This window comes from Scyliorhinus torazame, chromosome 19 (genome assembly GCF_047496885.1).
Source record: "Scyliorhinus torazame isolate Kashiwa2021f chromosome 19, sScyTor2.1, whole genome shotgun sequence".
NCBI classification, from domain to species: Eukaryota; Metazoa; Chordata; class Chondrichthyes; order Carcharhiniformes; family Scyliorhinidae; genus Scyliorhinus; species Scyliorhinus torazame.
Window position 1 is genome coordinate 8882322 of NC_092725.1, and position 19833 is coordinate 8902154.

Consider the following 19833-nt stretch of genomic DNA (forward strand, 5'->3'; position numbering starts at 1 on the left):
GGGGCAGCCCTTGTTAACCTACACTGCACAATTCTAGATTAATTTAAACTCCTGAAATTTAAAAGGAGCTGACTTACTGATTTGATTTGATTCAATTCCCACCTAGATTCAAATTCCCAAACTCACTCTTTGCTGTCTCACTCTGGCTGTGTCTTCTCTGGCTCACTGAACATGAAAGAAATTTGGCTGTTGCTGTTTTCCCCTGGGAGGTAATTGCCCTCAACAGTATCCAAAGTGGTATAACCAGGGGAAAGGCCACAGGAGATTCCTGCAGAGATAACTGTTGTCACTTTATTCAGCATTAACGAAAAGTCACTGTAACTGTACAGGGTCACCAACTGGCCTTGCACACGCTCTCATTCACACACTCACCTTCATGAATGTAGACAGGGTTTTTGATGACATCCCAATCTTCTCCAGATCTTCGATCTGAAAACACACACTGGACTGGTTAAACCGTCAGCCCCAGGCCATTCTCTCTCAACACCAAGTTCCCTGTCAAGTATCTTTTCTCTGCAAGGTGGATTTGCTCCACTCAGCAATCCCCTATGATCTCCTCTCTCTCTAACCCAGGGATCACTGGACAGTGATCAGGAGCAGGAACCCTGGCTGATTTCCCCTCTCTCTCTCTAACCCAGGGATCACTGGACAGTGATCAGGAGCAGGAACCCTGGCTGATTTCCCCCCTCTCTCTAACCCAGGGATCACTGGACAGTGATCAGGAGCAGGAACCCTGGCTGATTTCCCCTCTCTCTCTAACGCAGGGATCACTGGACAGTGATCAGGAGCAGGAACCCTGGCTGATTTCCCCTCTCTCTCTAACCCAGGGATCACTGGGCAGTGATCAGGAGCAGGAACCCTGGCTGATTTCCCCTCTCTCTCTGTCTAACCCAGGGATCACTGGACAGTGATCAGGAGCAGGAACCCTGGCTGATTTCCTCTCTCTCTCTAACCCAGGGATCACTGGAAGTGATCAGGAGCAGGAACCCTGGCTGATTTCCCCTCTCTCTCTCTAACCCAGGGATCACTGGACAGTGATCAGGAGCAGGAACCCTGGCTGATTTCCCCTCTCTCTCTAACCCAGGGATCACTGGACAGTGATCAGGAGCAGGAACCCTGGCTGATTTCCCCTCTCTCTCTCTGACCCAGGGATCACTGGACAGTGATCAGGAGCAGGAACCCTGGCTGATTTCCCCTCTCTCTCTAACCCAGGGATCACTGGACAGTGATCAGGAGCAGGAACCCTGGCTGATTTCCCCTCTCTCTCTCTCTAACCCAGGGATCACTGGACAGTGATCAGGAGCAGGAACCCTGGCTGATTTCCCCTCTCTCTCTCTCTAACCCAGGGATCACTGGACAGTGATCAGGAGCAGGAACCCTGGCTGATTTCCTCTCTCTCTCTAACCCAGGATCACTGGACAGTTATCGGGAGCAGGAACTCTGGCTGACGTCCGCTACCGTGAAGGCCTATCTGATGTTTGGGGAGGGTCGTGCAAGTAGAAGGAACATGTACCTGTGCGTAGGGGCCATTGTGCTCTCTCCAGCCCATGATCAGCTTGGCAGTCTTGTCTCCAATCCTCTGGAGTGTCTTTAGCTCCCTCAGGGATCCATTGTTGAGGATGTTCAGGATGTAATCCTTGTGTTTCTGTGCCAGTTCCACATCCACTGTCAGCTCAAACTGGTTCTCCACATCACTCCCATCCTGCATGTAAGGCAGGTCACACATTACAGCTCAACACCGACCATCCGCACGGATTCCCCATCTCACTGCCCCACATGGGACCCGATAGCAGCGGGGATATTACTGCATCGACAAAGCAGAGTCAAAAGCCTTGGTCGTCTCTCTTAGAAGTTCAATTCCGTTTGCATGCTCTGGCCACAGGAACGGCGACCAACAAACCTCTGGATCCTGGCAAGAAATCAGACCCGTTTCCTCACCTTGTACAAGGAAAGTACCTGATCGGGGCCTGTGCTTGACAAGTCCTCCAGTTGCGTTAAAATATTACAAGGGACCAAAGGCAGAGACAATGAAAGCAGCAGCCAGCACCTTCTCAGAGGGAGTTAGACGAGATGGGAAATGTCAGCCTTACCCATGGTGCCCAGAGCCCACACTCACCTGCTTCACTTTCCTCTTCACCACAATCACATTTCCCGCTTTAAGCAGTTCACTGTTATCCAGCCCTGCAATGAGAATGGAGGAGCAGTCAACACAGGCAGTAACTCAGCTCCGAGGGGAGGGGACGGGACGGGACGGGACGGAATGGGAGGGGAGGGGAGGGGAGGGGAGGGGACGGGACGGGACGGGACGGGACGGGACGGGAGGGGAGGAGAGGGGAGGGGAGGGGACGGGAGCGGAGGAGGGGAGGGGAGCGGAGGAGGGGAGGGGAGCGGAGGAGGGGAGGGAGCGGAGGAGGGGAGGGGAGGATGGTCACAAGCTCCCAGTAGTGGTCTTGGTTGACCAGTTACCCAGGGGGGTGGTGGGGGGGGGGGGATTGATGCACGGTGGGGGGGGGGGGGGGGGGGAGAAGAGATTGATGCACGGTGGGGGGGGGGGGGAGATGATGCATGGTGGGGGGGGGGGGGGGGGAGATTGATGCACAGTGGGGTGGGGGTGGGGAGATTGATGCACAGTGGGGGGGGGGGAATTGATGCACAGTGGGGGGGGGATTGATGCACGGTGGGGGGGGGGGGGGGAGGGATTGATGCACGGTGGGGTGGGGGTGGGGAGAGATTGATGCACGGTGGGGGGGGGGGGATTGATGCACGGTGGGGGGGGGGGATTGATGCACGGTGGGTTGGGGGATTGATGCACGGTGGGTTTGGGGGATTGATGCACGGTGGGTTGGGGGGGGGGGATTGATGCACGGTGGGTTGGGGGGGGATTGATGCACGGTGGGGGGGGGGGGGATTGATGCACGGTGGGGGGGGGGGGGATTGATGCACGGTGGGGGGGGGATTGATGCACGGTGGGGGGGGGGATTGATGCACGGTGGGGGGGGGGGGAGATTGATGCACGGTGGGGGGGGGGGGAAGATTGATGCACGGTGGGGGGATTGATGCACGGGGGGGGGGGGGGGGGGGGGGGGGGAAGATTGATGCACGGTGGGGGGGGGGATTGATGCACGGTGGGGGGGGGATTGATGCACGGTGGTGGGGGGGGGGAGAAAGATTGATGCACGGTGGGGTGGGGGTGGGGAGATTGATGCACAGTGGGGGGGGTATTGATGCACGGTGGGGGGGGGGGGGGGGGAGAGATTGATGCACGGTGGGGGGGGGGGCATTGATGCACGGTGGGGGGGGGTACCACGGGAGACTGCAGGTGAATGAGAGAGGGAGAACGAGCACTGAGTGAGTTAGAGCTGAACACAGAGGGAGGTGGTGAGTGAGTGTGACTGACATTGAAAAAAACGAGCATGTCGGGCTCTCTGTCCCCTCTCCCGGCTGTGAGACCCCAGTGACCGAGGTCTCGTGTCTGTCTGTGTCTGTCCTCCCCGTCCCCCCGTCTCCCGGTGTCTCTCTCTCTCGGTGTCTGTCTCTCTCTCACGGTCTCTCTCTCTCTCTCTGTCCCAGTCCCGGCTTTTACAGACTACTGTCTAAGATCCTCAGTGTTTCAGTCACTTTACTTACGCTGCAGTGGTGTCACAATGGCCTGTTTCCTCTGTTTGGACAAGGCCGATGACCGAGTGTTCTTCAATAGCGAGTCGCTACTCACAGACTCATCGGCTACAGTGTCCTGGGCAATGATCGCTTTCTCCAGCTCCTTCTGCCTCTGCTCCAGTTTCTAAACAAACACAGAGGTTACACTGCTGTTCAACCTACACTACACACATATGCAACTAAACAGATCAGGAGCAGGAGCCCGGTTTATCAGCACCCCCTCCCAGCTGACTACCGCACCCCCACCCCAGCACGAAGGCAGGCTGATTATGAGTGCCCGCTCCCCTAGCCCACAGGAAGCTGCAGCAGCAGCAGTCCCCCCGGGACCCAGCCCTTCTCCAGGGACCTGGTCGGAAACAGGAAGAAGGATTCACTCAGTCCGGGGGCTGTCGAGCCGAATCCGTGTTGAATAACAGCCCAGCCATGGTACCTGTATTTGCAGGCGACTTTCGTCCAGCTTTTTGAGGAGTTGCAGGCGCTCCTCCTTGGGAGTTCCCAGCACTGGGAGACCATTCTTGCCGTACGTTCTGAACAAGTTCTCCAGATGGGAAAGGCGTTCCATCACATGTGAGTCACAAACCTCTGGGTCATATTCGCCGGGTTTCAGCAGAGGGCTGGAAACAAGAGAAAACACTGAATCAGGATGCACCATCTCACCGCGCACAGAGAGAGCCAGCACCCCGGGGAACACACCAACCACAGAGCCAGCACCCCGGGGAACACACCAACCACAGAGAGAGCACCCCGGGGAACACACCAACCACAGAGCGAGCACCCCGGGGAACACACCAACCAGAGAGAGCACCCCGGGGAACACACCAACCACAGAGAGAGCACCCCGGGGAACACACCAACCAGAGAGAGCACCCCGGGGAACACACCAACCACAGAGCCAGCACCCCGGGGAACACACCAACCACAGAGCCAGCACCCCGGGGAACACACCAACCAGAGAGAGCACCCCGGGGAACACACCAACCACAGAGAGAGCACCCCGGGGAACACACCAACCACAGAGCCAGCACCCCGGGGAACACACCAACCAGAGAGAGCACCCCGGGGAACACACCAACCACAGAGAGAGCACCCCGGGGAACACACCAACCACAGAGCCAGCATCCCGGGGAACACACCAACCACAGAGCCAGCACCCCGGGGAACACACCAACCACAGAGCCAGCACCCCGGGGAACACACCAACCACAGAGAGAGCACCCCGGGGAACACACCAACCACAGAGAGAGCACCCCGGGGAACACACCAACCACAGAGCCAGCACCCCGGGGAACACACCAACCACAGAGCCAGCACCCCGGGGAACACACCACCCACAGAGCCAGCACCCCAGAGAACACACCAACCAGAGAGAGCACCCCGGGGAACACACCAACCACAGAGCCAGCATCCCGGGGAACACACCAACCACAGAGCCAGCACCCCGGGGAACACACCAACCACAGAGCCAGCACCCCGGGGAACACACCAACCACAGAGAGAGCACCCCGGGGAGCACACCAACCACAGAGCGAGCGTCCCGGGGAACACACCAACCACAGGGAGAGCACCCCGGGGAACACACCAACCACAGAGCCAGCACCCCGGGGAACACACCAACCACAGAGGGAGCACCCCGGGGAACACACCAACCACAGAGAGAGCTCCCCGGGGAACACACCAGCCACAGAGCCAGCACTCCGGGGAACACACCAACCACAGAGCCAGCACCCCGGGGAACACACCAACCACAGAGAGAGCACCCCGGGGAACACACCAACCAGAGAGAGAGCACCCCGGGGAACACACCAACCACAGAGCCAGCACCCCGGGGAACACACCAACCACAGAGAGAGCACCCCAGGGAACACACCAACCACAGAGCCAGCACCCCGGGGAACACACCAACCACAGAGAGAGCACCCCGGGAACACATCAACCACAGAGAGAACACCCCGGGGAACTCACCAACCACAGAGAGAGCATCCCGGGGAACACACCAACCACAGAGAGAGCACCCCGGGGAACACACCAACCACAGAGAGAACACCCCGGGGAACTCACCAACCACAGAGAGAACATCCCGGGGAACACACCAACCACAGAGCCAGCACCCCGGGGAACACACCAACCACAGAGCCAGCACCCCGGGGAACACACCAACCACAGAGAGAGCACCCCGGGGAACACACCAACCACAGAGCCAGCACCCCGGGGAACACACCAACCACAGAGAGAGCACCCCGGGGAACACACCAACCACAGAGAGAGCACCCCGGGGAACACACCAACCACAGAGAGAGCACCCCGGGGAACACACCAACCACAGAGCCAGCACCCCGGGGAACACACCAACCACAGAGCCAGCACCCCGGGGAACACACCAACCACAGAGCCAGCACCCCGGGGAACACACCAACCAGAGAGAGAGCATCCCGGGGAACACACCAACCACAGAGCCAGCACCCCGGGGAACACACCAACCACAGAGAGAGCACCCCGGGGAACACACCAACCACAGAGAGAGCACCCCGGGGAACACACCAACCACAGAGAGAGCACCCCGGGGAACACACCAACCACAGAGAGAGCACCCCGGGGAACACACCAACCACAGAGCCAGCACCCCGGGGAACTCACCAACCACAGAGAGCACCCCGGGGAACACACCAACCGCAGAGCCAGCGCCCCGGGGAACACACCAACCGCAGAGAGAGCACCCCTTGGGAACACACCAACCACAGAGCCAGCATCCCGGGGAACACACCAACCACAGAGCCAGCACCCCGGGGAACACACCAACTACAGAGAGAGCACCCCGGGGAACTCACAAACCACAGAGAGCACCCCGGGGAACACACCAACCACAGAGAGAGCACCCCGGGGAACACACCAACCACAGAGAGAGCACCCCGGGGAACACACCAACCACAGAGAGAGCATCCCGGGGAACACACCAACCAGAGAGAGCACCCCGGGGAACACACCAACCACAGAGCCAGCACCCCGGGGAACACACCAACCACAGAGAGAGCACCCCGGGGAACACACCAACCACAGAGCCAGCACCCCGGGGAACACACCAACCACAGAGCCAGCACCCCGGGGAACACATCAACCACAGAGCCAGCATCCCGGGGAACACACCAACCACAGAGAGAGCACCCCGGGGAACACACCAACCACAGAGCCAGCACCCCGGGGAACACACCAACCACAGAGCGAGCACCCCGGGGAACACACCAACCACAGAGCCAGCACCCCGGGGAACACACCAACCACAGAGAGAGCACCCCGGGGAACACACCAACCACAGAGCCAGCACCCCGGGGAACACACCAACCACAGAGCCAGCACCCCGGGGAACACACCAACCACAGAGAGAGCACCCCGGGGAACACACCAACCACAGAGCCAGCACCCCGGGGACCACACCAACCACAGAGAGAGCACCCCGGGGAACACACCAACCACAGAGAGAGCACCCCGGGGAACACACCAACCACAGAGCCAGCACCCCGGGGAACACACCAACCACAGAGCCAGCACCCCGGGGAACACACCAACCACAGAGAGAGCACCCCGGGGAACACACCAACCACAGAGCCAGCACCCCGGGGAACACACCAACCACAGAGCCAGCATCCCGGGGAACACACCAACCACAGAGAGAGCACCCCGGGGAACACACCAACCACAGAGAGAGCACCCCGGGGAACACACCAACCACAGAGAGAGCACCCCGGGGAACACACCAACCACAGAGAGAGCACCCCGGGGAACACACCAACCACAGAGCCAGCACCCCGGGGAACACACCAACCACAGAGCCAGCATCCCGGGGAACACACCAACCACAGAGAGAGCACCCCGGGGAACACACCAACCACAGAGCCAGCACCCCGGGGAACTCACCAACCACAGAGAGCACCCCGGGGAACACACCAACCGCAGAGCCAGCATCCCGGGGAACACACCAACCACAGAGCCAGCACCCCGGGGAACACACCAACCACAGAGAGAGCACCCCGGGGAACACACCAACCACAGAGCCAGCACCCCGGGGAACACATCAACCACAGAGAGAGCAACCCGGGGAACACACCAACCACAGAGAGAGCACCCCGGGGAACACACCAACCACAGAGCCAGCACCCCGGGGAGCACACCAACCAGAGAGAGAGCACCCCGGGGAACACACCAACCACAGAGCCAGCACCCCGGGGAACTCACCAACCACAGAGCCAGCATCCCGGGGAACACACCAACCACAGAGAGAGCACCCCGGGGAACACACCAACCACAGAGCCAGCACCCCGGGGAACACACCAACCACAGAGAGAGCAACCCGGGGAACACACCAACCACAGAGCCAGCACCCCGGGGAACACACCAACCACAGAGAGAGCACCCCGGGGAACACACCAACCACAGAGCCAGCACCCCGGGGAACACACCAACCACAGAGAGAGCAACCCGGGGAACACACCAACCACAGAGAGAGCACCCCAGGGAACACACCAACCACAGAGCCCGCACCCCGGGGAACACACCAACCACAGAGAGAGCACCCCGGGGAACACACCAACTACAGAGAGAGCACCCCGGGGAACACACCAACCACAGAGCCAGCACCCCGGGGAACACACCAACCACAGAGAGAGCAACCCGGGGAACACACCAACCACAGAGCCAGCACCCCGGGGAACACACCAACTACAGAGAGAGCACCCCGGGGAACACACCAACCACAGAGAGAGCACCCCGGGGAACTCACCAACCACTGTAAACCCAGCCCCCCCCACTGTAAACCCAGCCCCCCAACTGTAACCCCAGCCCCCCGGGGAGCCCCCCCACTGTAACCCTAGCCCCCTGGGGAGCTCCCTCCCCACTGTAACCCCAGCCCCCCCCACTGTAACCCCAGACCCCCCCGCTGTAACCCCCCCTACTGTAAACCCAGCCCCCCACTGTAACCCCCCCCTACTGTAAACCCAGCCCGCCACTGTAAACCCCCCCCACTGTAACCCCAGCCCCCCACTGTAACCCCCCCCACTGTAACCCCGCCCCCCCCACTGTAACCCCAGCCCCCCCCCACTGTAACCCCAGCCCCCCCCACTGTAACCCCAGCCCCCCCCCACTGTAACCCCAGCCCCCCCCCACTGTAACCCCAGCCCCCCCCACTGTAACCCCAGCCCCCCCCCCCACTGTAAACCCAGCCCCCCCCCCCACTGTAAACCGAGCCCCCCCCACCACTGTAAACCCAGGCCCCCCACCACTGTAACCCCAGCCCCCCCACTATAACCCCAGCCCCCCGGGGAGCCCCCCCCCACTGTAACCCCAGCCCCCGCACTATAACCCCAGCCCCCCGGGGAGCCCCTGCCCCACTGTAAACCCCCCCCCCCCCCCGTGCCTGTACCAGACCGCTCTCGCCCCGCTATTTTCTCCTTGTCCCGTCAAATATATTGGCGTTCTGGTGATTAGGAGTTGGGTGATTCAGCCCCTCAAGCCCCCACCCACCCGAAACATTCATTGCACAACTCTCCGGCAAGAATATCCGTCCTTGCGAAACCTTTCACAATCCTCCAGGTGTGGTCTCAGCAATGCTTTCGGCAATTGCAGCAAGCTATCTTTACGCAAAATTGTGGGAGATGGAATTCAATGTAAGAAAGCAAGGGCGGCACGCGGTGGCACAGTGGTTAGCACGGTTGCCTCACAGCGCCAGTGACCCAGGTTCAATTCCAGCTTCGGGTGACTGTGTGGAGTTTCTCCCCGTGTCTGCGTGGGTTTCCTCCGGGTGCTCCGGTTTCCTCCCACAGTCCAACGATGTGCAGGTTAGGTGGATTGGCCATGATAAATTGCCCTTAGTGTCCAAAGGTTAGATGGGGTTATTGGGTTACGGGGATAGGGTGGAGGCGTGGGCTTGGGTAGGGTGCTCTTTCCAAGGGCCGGTTCCGACTTGATGGGCCGCATGAACTCCTTTTGCACTGTAAATTCTATGATTCTGCGATTCTACGTGTGAGCTTGTCCATTTTGGACCAAAAAGGATCGAGCAGAGCACTTTCTAAATGGGAAGAGGTTAGGTACAGTGGGTGTCCAAAGAGACTTGTGGAGGTTCAGGCGCTGAGATCCGCAAAATGCCTGGGAAACGTGCAGAAACTAATCAAAAAGGCTAATGGAATGTTAGGCTTTCTATCTGGAGGACTGAAGTATAAAGTCAAAGGGGTTATGCTACAGCTTTGCAAAACCCCTGTGGGCAGCGTGGTAGCACAGTGGGTTAACACTGTGGCTTCACAGCGCCAGGGTCCCAGGTTCGATTCCCCGCTAGGTCACTGTCTGTGCGGAGTCTGCACGTTCTCCCCGTGTCTGCGTGGGTTTCCTCCGGGTGCTCCGGTTTCCTCCCACAAATCCCGAAAGATGTGCTGTTAGGTGAATTGGAAATTCTGAATTCTCCCTCTGTGTACCCGAACAGGCTCTGGAATGTGGCGACTAGGGGCTTTTCACAGTAACTTCATTGCAGTGATAATGTCAGCCTACTTGTGACAATAATAAAGATTATTATAATATAACCCTGGTTAGGTCCCACTTGGAGTCACTAGGAGCAATTCTGAGCACCACGTAAGTGCGACATAAAAAATGATACCTGGATTACAGAGGTTGAGTTATGAGGATTCAGCAAAACTGTGCCGCACCTGGACCGATCCAGTGACCGTTGAGGGGCGAGCCGACCGGCGCCACGTGGAACACGGCCGATTGCGATGGAAAACAGCGTCAGATTCGCCAGGGTCGGGATTGATACTCAAGAAGCTGACAAGCTGCAGCGCAGATTCGCACGGCTGCCTTGCAGGCTGCAGCCTGTCCACCCGCCACCTGCCACCACAATCCCGCCCACAACGTTTTGCCCTCCACTACTTCCTGTGGGAATGAATTCCACAGGCCGACCACTCTCTGGGTGAAGAAATTTCTCCCCATCTCTGTCCTAAATGGTCTCCCCCGTATCCTGACTGTGACCCCTGGATCGGGACACTCCCACCATCGGGAACATCCTTCCTCCAACTACCCTGTCCGGTCATCCACAAACTTGGAAACATTACACGTGGTCCTGCCATTGGGCAAGAGTTTCACCGTATTTACATTGTTTGTAAATTCTTTTTACCGATTTGCAGGAAGTGGATAAACACAGCACCATACAAGTGCCAGAAAGCAGCCCCCCCCCACCCCCAATAAACAGACACCATACCAAAAAAAACACACAAATTAACAGTCAATACGAATTCACTCTGACGAAACAAACCAATGTTCGCCATACACAAAATCAATCCCAGTTATGGCACACTTAATCTGCTCCAAATATAGAAAAGATATGAAATCTTCATATCTAACCCCACCAACCTGCACGTCTTTGGACTGTGGGAGGAAACCGGAGCACCCGCAGGAAACCCACGCACACACGGGGAGGATGTGCAGACTCCGCACAGACAGGAATTGTCACCGAGGCAGGAATTGACTCGGGTGCCTGGTGCTGTGAGGCAGCAGTGCTAACCACTGTGTCACCGTGCTGACCCGGGTCCCTGGCGCTGTGAGGCAGCAGTGCTAACTACTGTGACACCGTGCTGACCCGGGTCCCTGGCACTGTGAGGCAGCAGTGCTAACCACTGTGTCACCGTGCTGACCCGGGTCCCTGGCACTGTGAGGCAGCAGTGCTAACCACTGTGTCACCGTGCTGACCCGGGTCCCTGGCACTGTGAGGCAGCAGTGCTAACTACTGTGACACCGTGCTGACCCGGGTCCCTGGCACTGTGAGGCAGCAGTGCTAACCACTGTGTCACCGTGCTGACCCGGGTCCCTGGCGCTGTGAGGCAGCAGTGCTAACCACTGTGATACCGTGCTGACCCGGGTCCCTGGCGCTGTGAGGCAGCAGTGCTAACCACTGTGTCACCGTGCTGACCCGGGTCCCTGGCGCTGTGAGGCAGCATTGCTAACCACTGTGTCACCGTGCTGACCCGGGTCCCTGGTGCTGTGAGGCAGCAGTGCTAACCACTGTGTCACCGTGCTGACCCGGGTCCCTGGCACTGTGAGGCAGCAGTGCTAACCACTGTGTCACCGTGCTGACCCGGGTCCCTGGTGCTGTGAGGCACCAGTGCTAACCACTGTGTCACCGTGCTGACCCGGGTCCATGGCACTGTGAGGCAGCAGTGCTAACCACTGTGCCACCGTGCAGTCCCGGGTCCCTGGCGCTGTGAGGCAACAGTGCTAACCACTGTGACACCGTGCTGACCCGGGTCCCTGGCACTGTGAGGCAGCAGTGCTAACCACTGTGCCACCGTGCAGTCCCGGGTCCCTGGCGCTGTGAGGCAACAGTGCTAACCACTGTGACACCGTGCTGACCCGGGTCCCTGGCGCTGTGAGGCAGCAGTGCTAACCACTGTGTCACCGCGCTGACCCGGGTCCCTGGCGCTGTCAGGCAGCAGTGCTAACCACTGTGACACCGTGCCAACCTGGGTCCCTGGCGCTGTCAGGCAGCAGTGCTAACCACTGTGACACCGTGCCAACCTGGGTCCCTGGTGCTGTCAGGCAGCAGTGCTAACCACTGTGACACCGTGCTGATCTGGGTCCCTGGCACTGTGAGGCAGCAGTGCTAGCCACTGTGCCACCGTGCTGACCCGGGTCCCTGGCGCTGTGAGGCAGCAGTGCTAACCACTGTGACACCGTGCTGACCCGGGTCCCTGGCGCTGTGAGGCAGCAGTGCTAACCACTGTGACACCGTGCTGACCCAGGTCACTGGCGCTGTGAGGCAGCAGTGCTAACCACTGTGCCACCGTGCTGACCCGGGTCCCTGGCACTGTGAGGCAGCAGTGCTAACCACTGTGTCACCGTGCTGACCCGGGTCCCTGGCACTGTGAGGCAGCAGTGCTAACCACTGTGTCACCGTGCTGACCCGGGTCCCTGGCACTGTGAGGCAGCAGTGCTAACCACTGTGTCACCGTGCTGACCCGGGTCCCTGGCACTGTGAGGCAGCAGTGCTAACCACTGTGTCACCGTGCTGACCCGGGTCCCTGGCACTGTGAGGCAGCAGTGCTAACCACTGTGCCACCGTGCAGTCCCGGGTCCCTGGTGCTGTGAGGCAGCAGTGCTAACCACTGTGTCACCGTGCTGACCCGGGTCCCTGGCACTGTGAGGCAGCAGTGCTAACCACTGTGTCACCGTGCTGACCCGGGTCCCTGGCACTGTGAGGCAGCAGTGCTAACCACTGTGCCACCGTGCAGTCCCGGGTCCCTGGCGCTGTGAGGCAACAATGCTAACCACAGTGTCACCGTGCTGACCCGGGTCCCTGGCACTGTGAGGCAGCAGTGCTAACCACTGTGCCACCGTGCAGTCCCGGGTCCCTGGCGCTGTGAGGCAACAGTGCTAACCACTGTGACACCGTGCTGACCCGGGTCCCTGGCTCTGTGAGACAGCAGTGCTAACCACTGTGTCACCGCGCTGACCCGGGTCCCTGGCGCTGTCAGGCAGCAGTGCTAACCACTGTGACACCGTGCCAACCTTGGTCCCTGGCGCTGTCAGGCAGCAGTGCTAACCACTGTGACACCGTGCCAACCTGGGTCCCTGGCGCTGTGAGGCAGCAGTGCTAACCACTGTGACACCGTGCTGATCTGGGTCCCTGGCACTGTGAGGCAGCAGTGCTAGCCACTGTGACACCGTGCTGACCCAGGTCCCTGGCGCTGTGAGGCAGCAGAGCTAACCACTGTGACACCGTGCTGATCTGGGTCCCTGGCACTGTGAGGCAGCAGTGCTAGCCACTGTGCCACCGTGCTGACCCGGGTCCCTGGCGCTGTGAGGCAGCAGTGCTAACCACAGTGACACCGTGCTGACCCGGGTCCCTGGCGCTGTGAGGCAGCAGTGCTAACCACTGTGACACCGTGCTGACCCGGGTCCCTGGCGCTGTGAGGCAGCAGTGCTAACCACTGTGACACCGTGCTGACCCGGGTCCCTGGCGCTGTGAGGCAGCAGTGCTAACCACTGTGACACCGTGCTGCCCCGGGTCCGTGGCACTGTGAGGCAGCACTGCTAACCACTGTGTCACCGTGCTGCCCCGGGTCCCTGGTACTGTGAGGCAGCAGTGCTAACCACTGTGACACCGTGCTGACCCGGGTCCCTGGCACTGTGAGGCAGCAGTGCTAACCACTGTGACACCGTGCCGTCCCGGGTCCCTGGCGCTGTGAGGCAGCAGTGCTAACCACTGTGACACCGTGCCGTCCCTGGTCCCTGACGCTGTGAGGCAGCAGTGCTAATCACTGTGTCTCCGTGCTGACTCGGGTCCCTGGCGCTGTGAGGCAGCAGTGCTAACCACTGTGACACCGTGTCCTGGTAGGAAAAAGGTGGCGGATGCCAGGGTTGTAGGCGGGTGGTTAGTGAGGGGGGGGGGGGCGGTTTGCGCTGTGGGATGGAGGCTGGGGGTTTGTATTCCCATTGCCCTTTTGGTTTTGCTGTTGTGGTTGTAAATATTTAAAAATGCCTTCATTGAAATGTTTTTTTTAAAAAAGCATCAGGGACCAGATCCCAACATCTGTTAGGATACCGGAGCAGACCCCAACATCTGTTAGGATCAGGGATCAGACCCCAACATCTGTTAGGATCAGGGATCAGACCCCAACATCTGTTAGGATCAGGGATCAGACCCCAACATCTGTTAGGATCAGGGATCAGACCCCAACATCTGTTAGGATCAGGGATCAGACCCCAACACCTGTTAGGATCAGGGATCAGACCCCAACACCTGTTAGGATCAGGGATCAGACCTCAACATCTGTTAGGATCAGGGATCAGACCCCAACATCTGTTAGGATCAGACTCCAACACCTGTTAGGATCAGGGATCAGACCCCAACACCTGTTAGGATCAGGGATCAGACCCCAACATCTGTTAGGATCAGGGATCAGACCCCAACATCTGCTAGGATCCCGGAGCAGACCCCAACATCTGTTAGAATCCCAGCACAGACCCCAACTGGACGAGAATCCCAAACAATTTTGTTAAATGAGTGAAACTGTTGGGAAAGGAGACTTCACCCCAGGGGTGATGACTCTATCCAATGGGTATAGTTTATGTTCAAACAATCTCATTTAAACACAGAATTAACCACATTAACATCAAAGAAATGGCTTTATAATTATCAGTTAAAATGTTATTTTTTAAAAAATAAATTTATACCCAATTTGTTTTTTCCAATTAAGGGGCAATTTAGCATGGCCAATCCACCTACCCTGCACATCTTTGGGTTGTGGGGGTGAAACCCACACAGACACGGGGAGAATGTGCAAACTCCACACGGACAGTGACCCGGGGCCAGGATCGAACCCAGGTCCTTGATGCAGTGAGACTGCAGTGCTAACCACTGCGCCACCGTGCTGCCAGTTAAACAGTTCTTAAACACAAGCAAAAACTTGAATTTACTATCTACACTTGCTACTAACTCCAATTAAGCAAATCAGTACAGTTCAACTACCACTGATAAATAAAGTTAACAGATGACCTACTCAGCTGTGTAGAGATGTTTGGAGAGAGATCCTTTCAAGAACAGAACCAGTACACTTCTGACTTGTCAGACACAAATCCTATTGCAAACTGCTGTTCAAATTAAAATCTTATAACAGACTGCAAACTACACACAGACTTGGCTCCCTCCATTAATTATATAATTTGTAACCCACTAAGTTCCACGACCTGCTTCGCTCGGACTAACCACCACTCTCCCTCCCCACCCGCCCATAAATTATCTACACCCCAGGGAATCTCTAGCAATCAAAACATGATTCAATGAGCCCTTTATTGGTAACCAAGTGGTTAAAATCAATAATTACCTCACTCTTTTACGCCTCCTTAATTACAGACACACAGTCTGGGTACCTTAACCTAGGTTAATGTTACTGCAACAGATATAGAATATAACATACAATTGTTACATTCATCGCACTGTCAAAGTACAAAGCTGCAGGTCAATGTCTCGAACTTAGGAAAAGTGTGTCAAAGAAGAAGGCCCAAAAAGCAGCCAGCTTCAGGCACGGCCAGAACATGTGGGGCCTAGTCTTCAGGGCGAGTCAGTACCTGTTGCATTTAGTTGCTAGTTAGAGAAAAGGTCTGTACAGAACGTTAAACTGAACTAATCTTAACCGAGCACAGGAGGATGTGGAGTTGACCCTAAAGAGGGCCTCCTCCCACCAGAGAGGCCAATTGGGCTCGACTCTCTGTCGAGTCGAGCCCAATCATCTTATGGAGAGGGGAGGGTCCAGATGATATCATAAGATCGTAGAACCCTGAAACAGAACCACAGCTGGTTTGAGGCAATGACAAAATCCCTTCCAACAATATAATTGGAGAGAATTGTGGAAAGGATGGACAGTGCAAGCAAACAAAACCACTGGCTTGAAAATAGCAGGAAAGACTAGATTCGGGTAAATTAAATTTGGCTGCAAGCTTGCTCAAGCTGGTAAAGTTCCCATCCACAAAGAGGTCAGTGAAACATTTCAGTGCCTTCTTGCTCCACGACGTGTATTTGGAGGGGGAAAGGGTTGCGGGGCACAAACTAAGGCAGGAAGAGAGGCTGAAAAGCAGGGATGCACTTCCATCAGACACCAGTTTAAACTTGGATCGTGAGACCGTGATAAAAACTTTCGAATATTGTCCGCCCAATAATAGTACAGTAGGTCAGGAAGAGCTATCACACCAGCCTGTCTCTCTCTTTGAACTATTGCTCTACGGACTCCAGGAGTCCTGCCTGCCCAGATACACGTTCATATCAGCGTGTTAACCAGAACAAAAAATGTTTTTGGTGGAAAAATAGGGAGACATTGGAAAGAGACAAGAATCTGGGCAGAACATTGATTTTTATGGATAGTTAAGAGGTAAACTATCCCAGCGTTGCAAATCCACTCTAATTTTGCTGCCCAGCTTGGTAAGATTTGGTCTGTGAAGAGTGACAGGAGATGCATTATGTTCACAGCTAAGCAGCAAAATCCAGCACCAGAGATAGAAAATGGCAAAAGTGATATATAAACAGGTCATACACGGTCACTCCACACCAGCTCGAACGATACCCCCCTTTAGCAATGTGGGTGACTAAGGCAATTGACAGGGGTTCTATCAAGAGGGCAAAATGTAGTGGGTTCCCCTTTACAAGGGGAATACTCAGTGTCGAGAGTTAGTGTGCACACTCGTGGCAGGGGAGGTAGAAAAAAGGTAAATTTTGGACCTAACTCAAATTTACAAAGAGGTAAACGCAGTCCACCCGGTCAAAAGCCTTCTCCGCATCCAGAGGGACTTCAGGAACTGTCGAGGAAATTGGGCAAAGTATAATGTCAAGATGACAAAGTACATTTGAGGATAATTGCCGTCCCTTTAATAATAATCATCTTTATTCGTCTCACAAGTAAGCTTATATCAATAAAAGCAAATTACTGCAGATGCTGGAATTCCCGTACCAGCCTCCCCGAACAGGTGCCGGAATGTGGCGACTAGGGGCTTTTCACAGTAACTTCATTTGAAGCCTACTTGTGACAATAAGCGATTTTCATTTAATCTGAAACCAAAGAGAAAACGCTGGACAATCTCAGCAGGTCTGGCAGCGTCTGTAGGGAGAGACAAGAGCGAACGTTTCCAGTCCAGGTGACCCTTTGTCAAAGCCCCAGGCTTATATTAATCATAGAATTTACAGTGCAGGAGGCCATTCGGCCCATCGAGTCTGCACCGGCTCTTGCAAAGAGCACCCAACCCAAGGTCAACACCTCCACCCTATCCCCATAACCCAGTAACCCCACCCAACACTACGGGCAATTTTGGACACTAAGGGCAATTTATCATGGCCAATCCACCTAACCCGCACATCTTTGGACTGTGGGAGGAAACCGGAGCACCCGGAGGAAACCCACGCACACACGGGGAGGATGTGCAGACTCCACACAGACAGTGACGCAGCCGGGAATCGAACCTGGGACCCTGGAGCTGTGAAGCCACAGTGCTAACCACTGTGCTACCGTGCTGCCCGTTTGGTCACAGATGTTGTGTCAGGGAGAATGGCTCCAAGCTGCAAACAGCACCATTGATAACAGCTTTATGACCATGTTTAAGAGAGAGAGAGAGAGAGAGAGAGAAAGAGGCCAACATCAGCCACGTTCTCCAGAGTCCCGGACTTCGTGTGAGTACAAGCGAAATGGAAGCTTCAGTCAATGTAGGAGGCAGACATGAGATAATGATTCATTAAACATAGCCGGCAATAAGGCCACATAGCCGGCAATAAGGTCACACAGCCGGCAATAAGGCCACATAGCCGGCAATTAGGTCACACAACCGGCAATAAGGCCACACAGCCGGCAATAAGGCCACACAGCCGGCAATAAGGTCACACAGCCGGCAATAAGGCCACACAGCCGGCAATAAGGTCACACAGCCGGCAATAAGGCCACACAGCCGGCAATAAGGCCACACAGCCGGCAATAAGGCCACACAGCCGGCAATAAGGTCACACAGCCGGCAATAAGGCCACACAGCCGGCAATAAGGTCACACAGCCGGCAATAAGGTGCCACACAGCCGGCAATAAGGTGCCACACAGCCGGCAATAAGGTGCCACACAGCCGGCAATAAGGTGCCACACAGCCGGCAATAAGGTGCCACACAGCCGGCAATAAGGTGCCACACAGCCGGCAATAAGGTCACACAGCCGGCAATAAGGTCACACAGCCGGCAATAAGGTCACACAGCCGGCAATAAGGCCACACAGCCGGCAATAAGGCCACACAGCCGGCAATAAGGCCACACAGCCGGCAATAAGGTGCCACACAGCCGGCAATAAGGCCACACAGCCGGCAATAAGGCCACACAGCCGGCAATAAGGCCACATAGCCGGCAATAAGGTCACACAGCCGGCAATAAGGCCACACAGCCGGCAATAAGGCCACACAGCCGGCAATAAGGTCACACAGCCGGCAATAAGGCCACACAGCCGGCAATAAGGTCACACAGCCGGCAATAAGGTCACACAGCCGGCAATAAGGTCACACAGCCGGCAATAAGGTCACACAGCCGGCAATAAGGTGCCACACAGCCGGCAATAAGGCCACACAGCCGGCAATAAGGCCACACAGCCGGCAATAAGGTCACACAGCCGGCAATAAGGTCACACAGCCGGCAATAAGGTCACACAGCCGGCAATAAGGCCACACAGCCGGCAATAAGGTCACACAGCCGGCAATAAGGTGCCACACAGCCGGCAATAAGGCCACACAGCCGGCAATAAGGTGCCACACAGCCGGCAATAAGGCCACACAGCCGGCAATAAGGTGCCACACAGCCGGCAATAAGGTCACACAGCCGGCAATAAGGTCACACAGCCGGCAATAAGGTCACACAGCCGGCAATAAGGTCACACAGCCGGCAATAAGGTGCCACACAGCCGGCAATAAGGCCACACAGCCGGCAATAATGTCACACAGCCGGCAATAAGGTCACACAGCCGGCAATAAGGTGCCACACAGCCGGCAATAAGGCCACACAGCCGGCAATAAGGCCACACAGCCGGCAATAAGGCCACACAGCCGGCAATAAGGCCACACAGCCGGCAATAAGGCCACACAGCCGGCAATAAGGTCACACAACCGGCAATAAGGTCACACAGCCGGCAATAAGGTCACACAGCCGGCAATAAGGTCACACAGCCGGCAATAAGGCCACATAGCCGGCAATAAGGCCACACAGCCGGCAATAAGGCCACATAGCCGGCAATAAGGTCACACAGCCGGCAATAAGGCCACACAGCCGGCAATAAGGCCACACAGCCGGCAATAAGGCCACACAGCCGGCAATAAGGCCACACAGCCGGCAATAAGGCCACACAGCCGGCAATAAGGTCACACAGCCGGCAATAAGGTCACACAGCCGGCAATAAGGTCACACAGCCGGCAATAAGGTCACACAGCCGGCAATAAGGTCACACAGCCGGCAATAAGGCCACATAGCCGGCAATAAGGCCACACAGCCGGCAATAAGGCCACACAGCCGGCAATAAGGCCACACAGCCGGCAATAAGGCCACACAGCCGGCAATAAGGCCACACAGCCGGCAATAAGGTCACACAGCCGGCAATAAGGCCACACAGCCGGCAATAAGGTCACACAGCCGGCAATAAGGCCAC

At 57.0% G+C, this 19833-nt stretch overlaps 1 protein-coding gene across 2 annotated transcripts in view; it reads right to left on the reverse strand.

The window, feature by feature from the left end:
* Positions 1-19833, reverse strand: part of kif22 (kinesin family member 22) — a 196206-nt gene that overhangs the window by 6727 nt on the left and 169646 nt on the right. For both annotated transcript variants that reach the window (XM_072484041.1, XM_072484042.1), the window contains exons 10-14: positions 4088-4271; positions 3628-3781; positions 2117-2181; positions 1514-1702; positions 373-429 (exon numbers count right to left, since the gene is read on the reverse strand). In XM_072484041.1, the coding sequence (XP_072340142.1) occupies positions 373-429; positions 1514-1702; positions 2117-2181; positions 3628-3781; positions 4088-4271 (649 nt within the window). The remainder of the gene's footprint in view (positions 1-372; positions 430-1513; positions 1703-2116; positions 2182-3627; positions 3782-4087; positions 4272-19833) is intronic.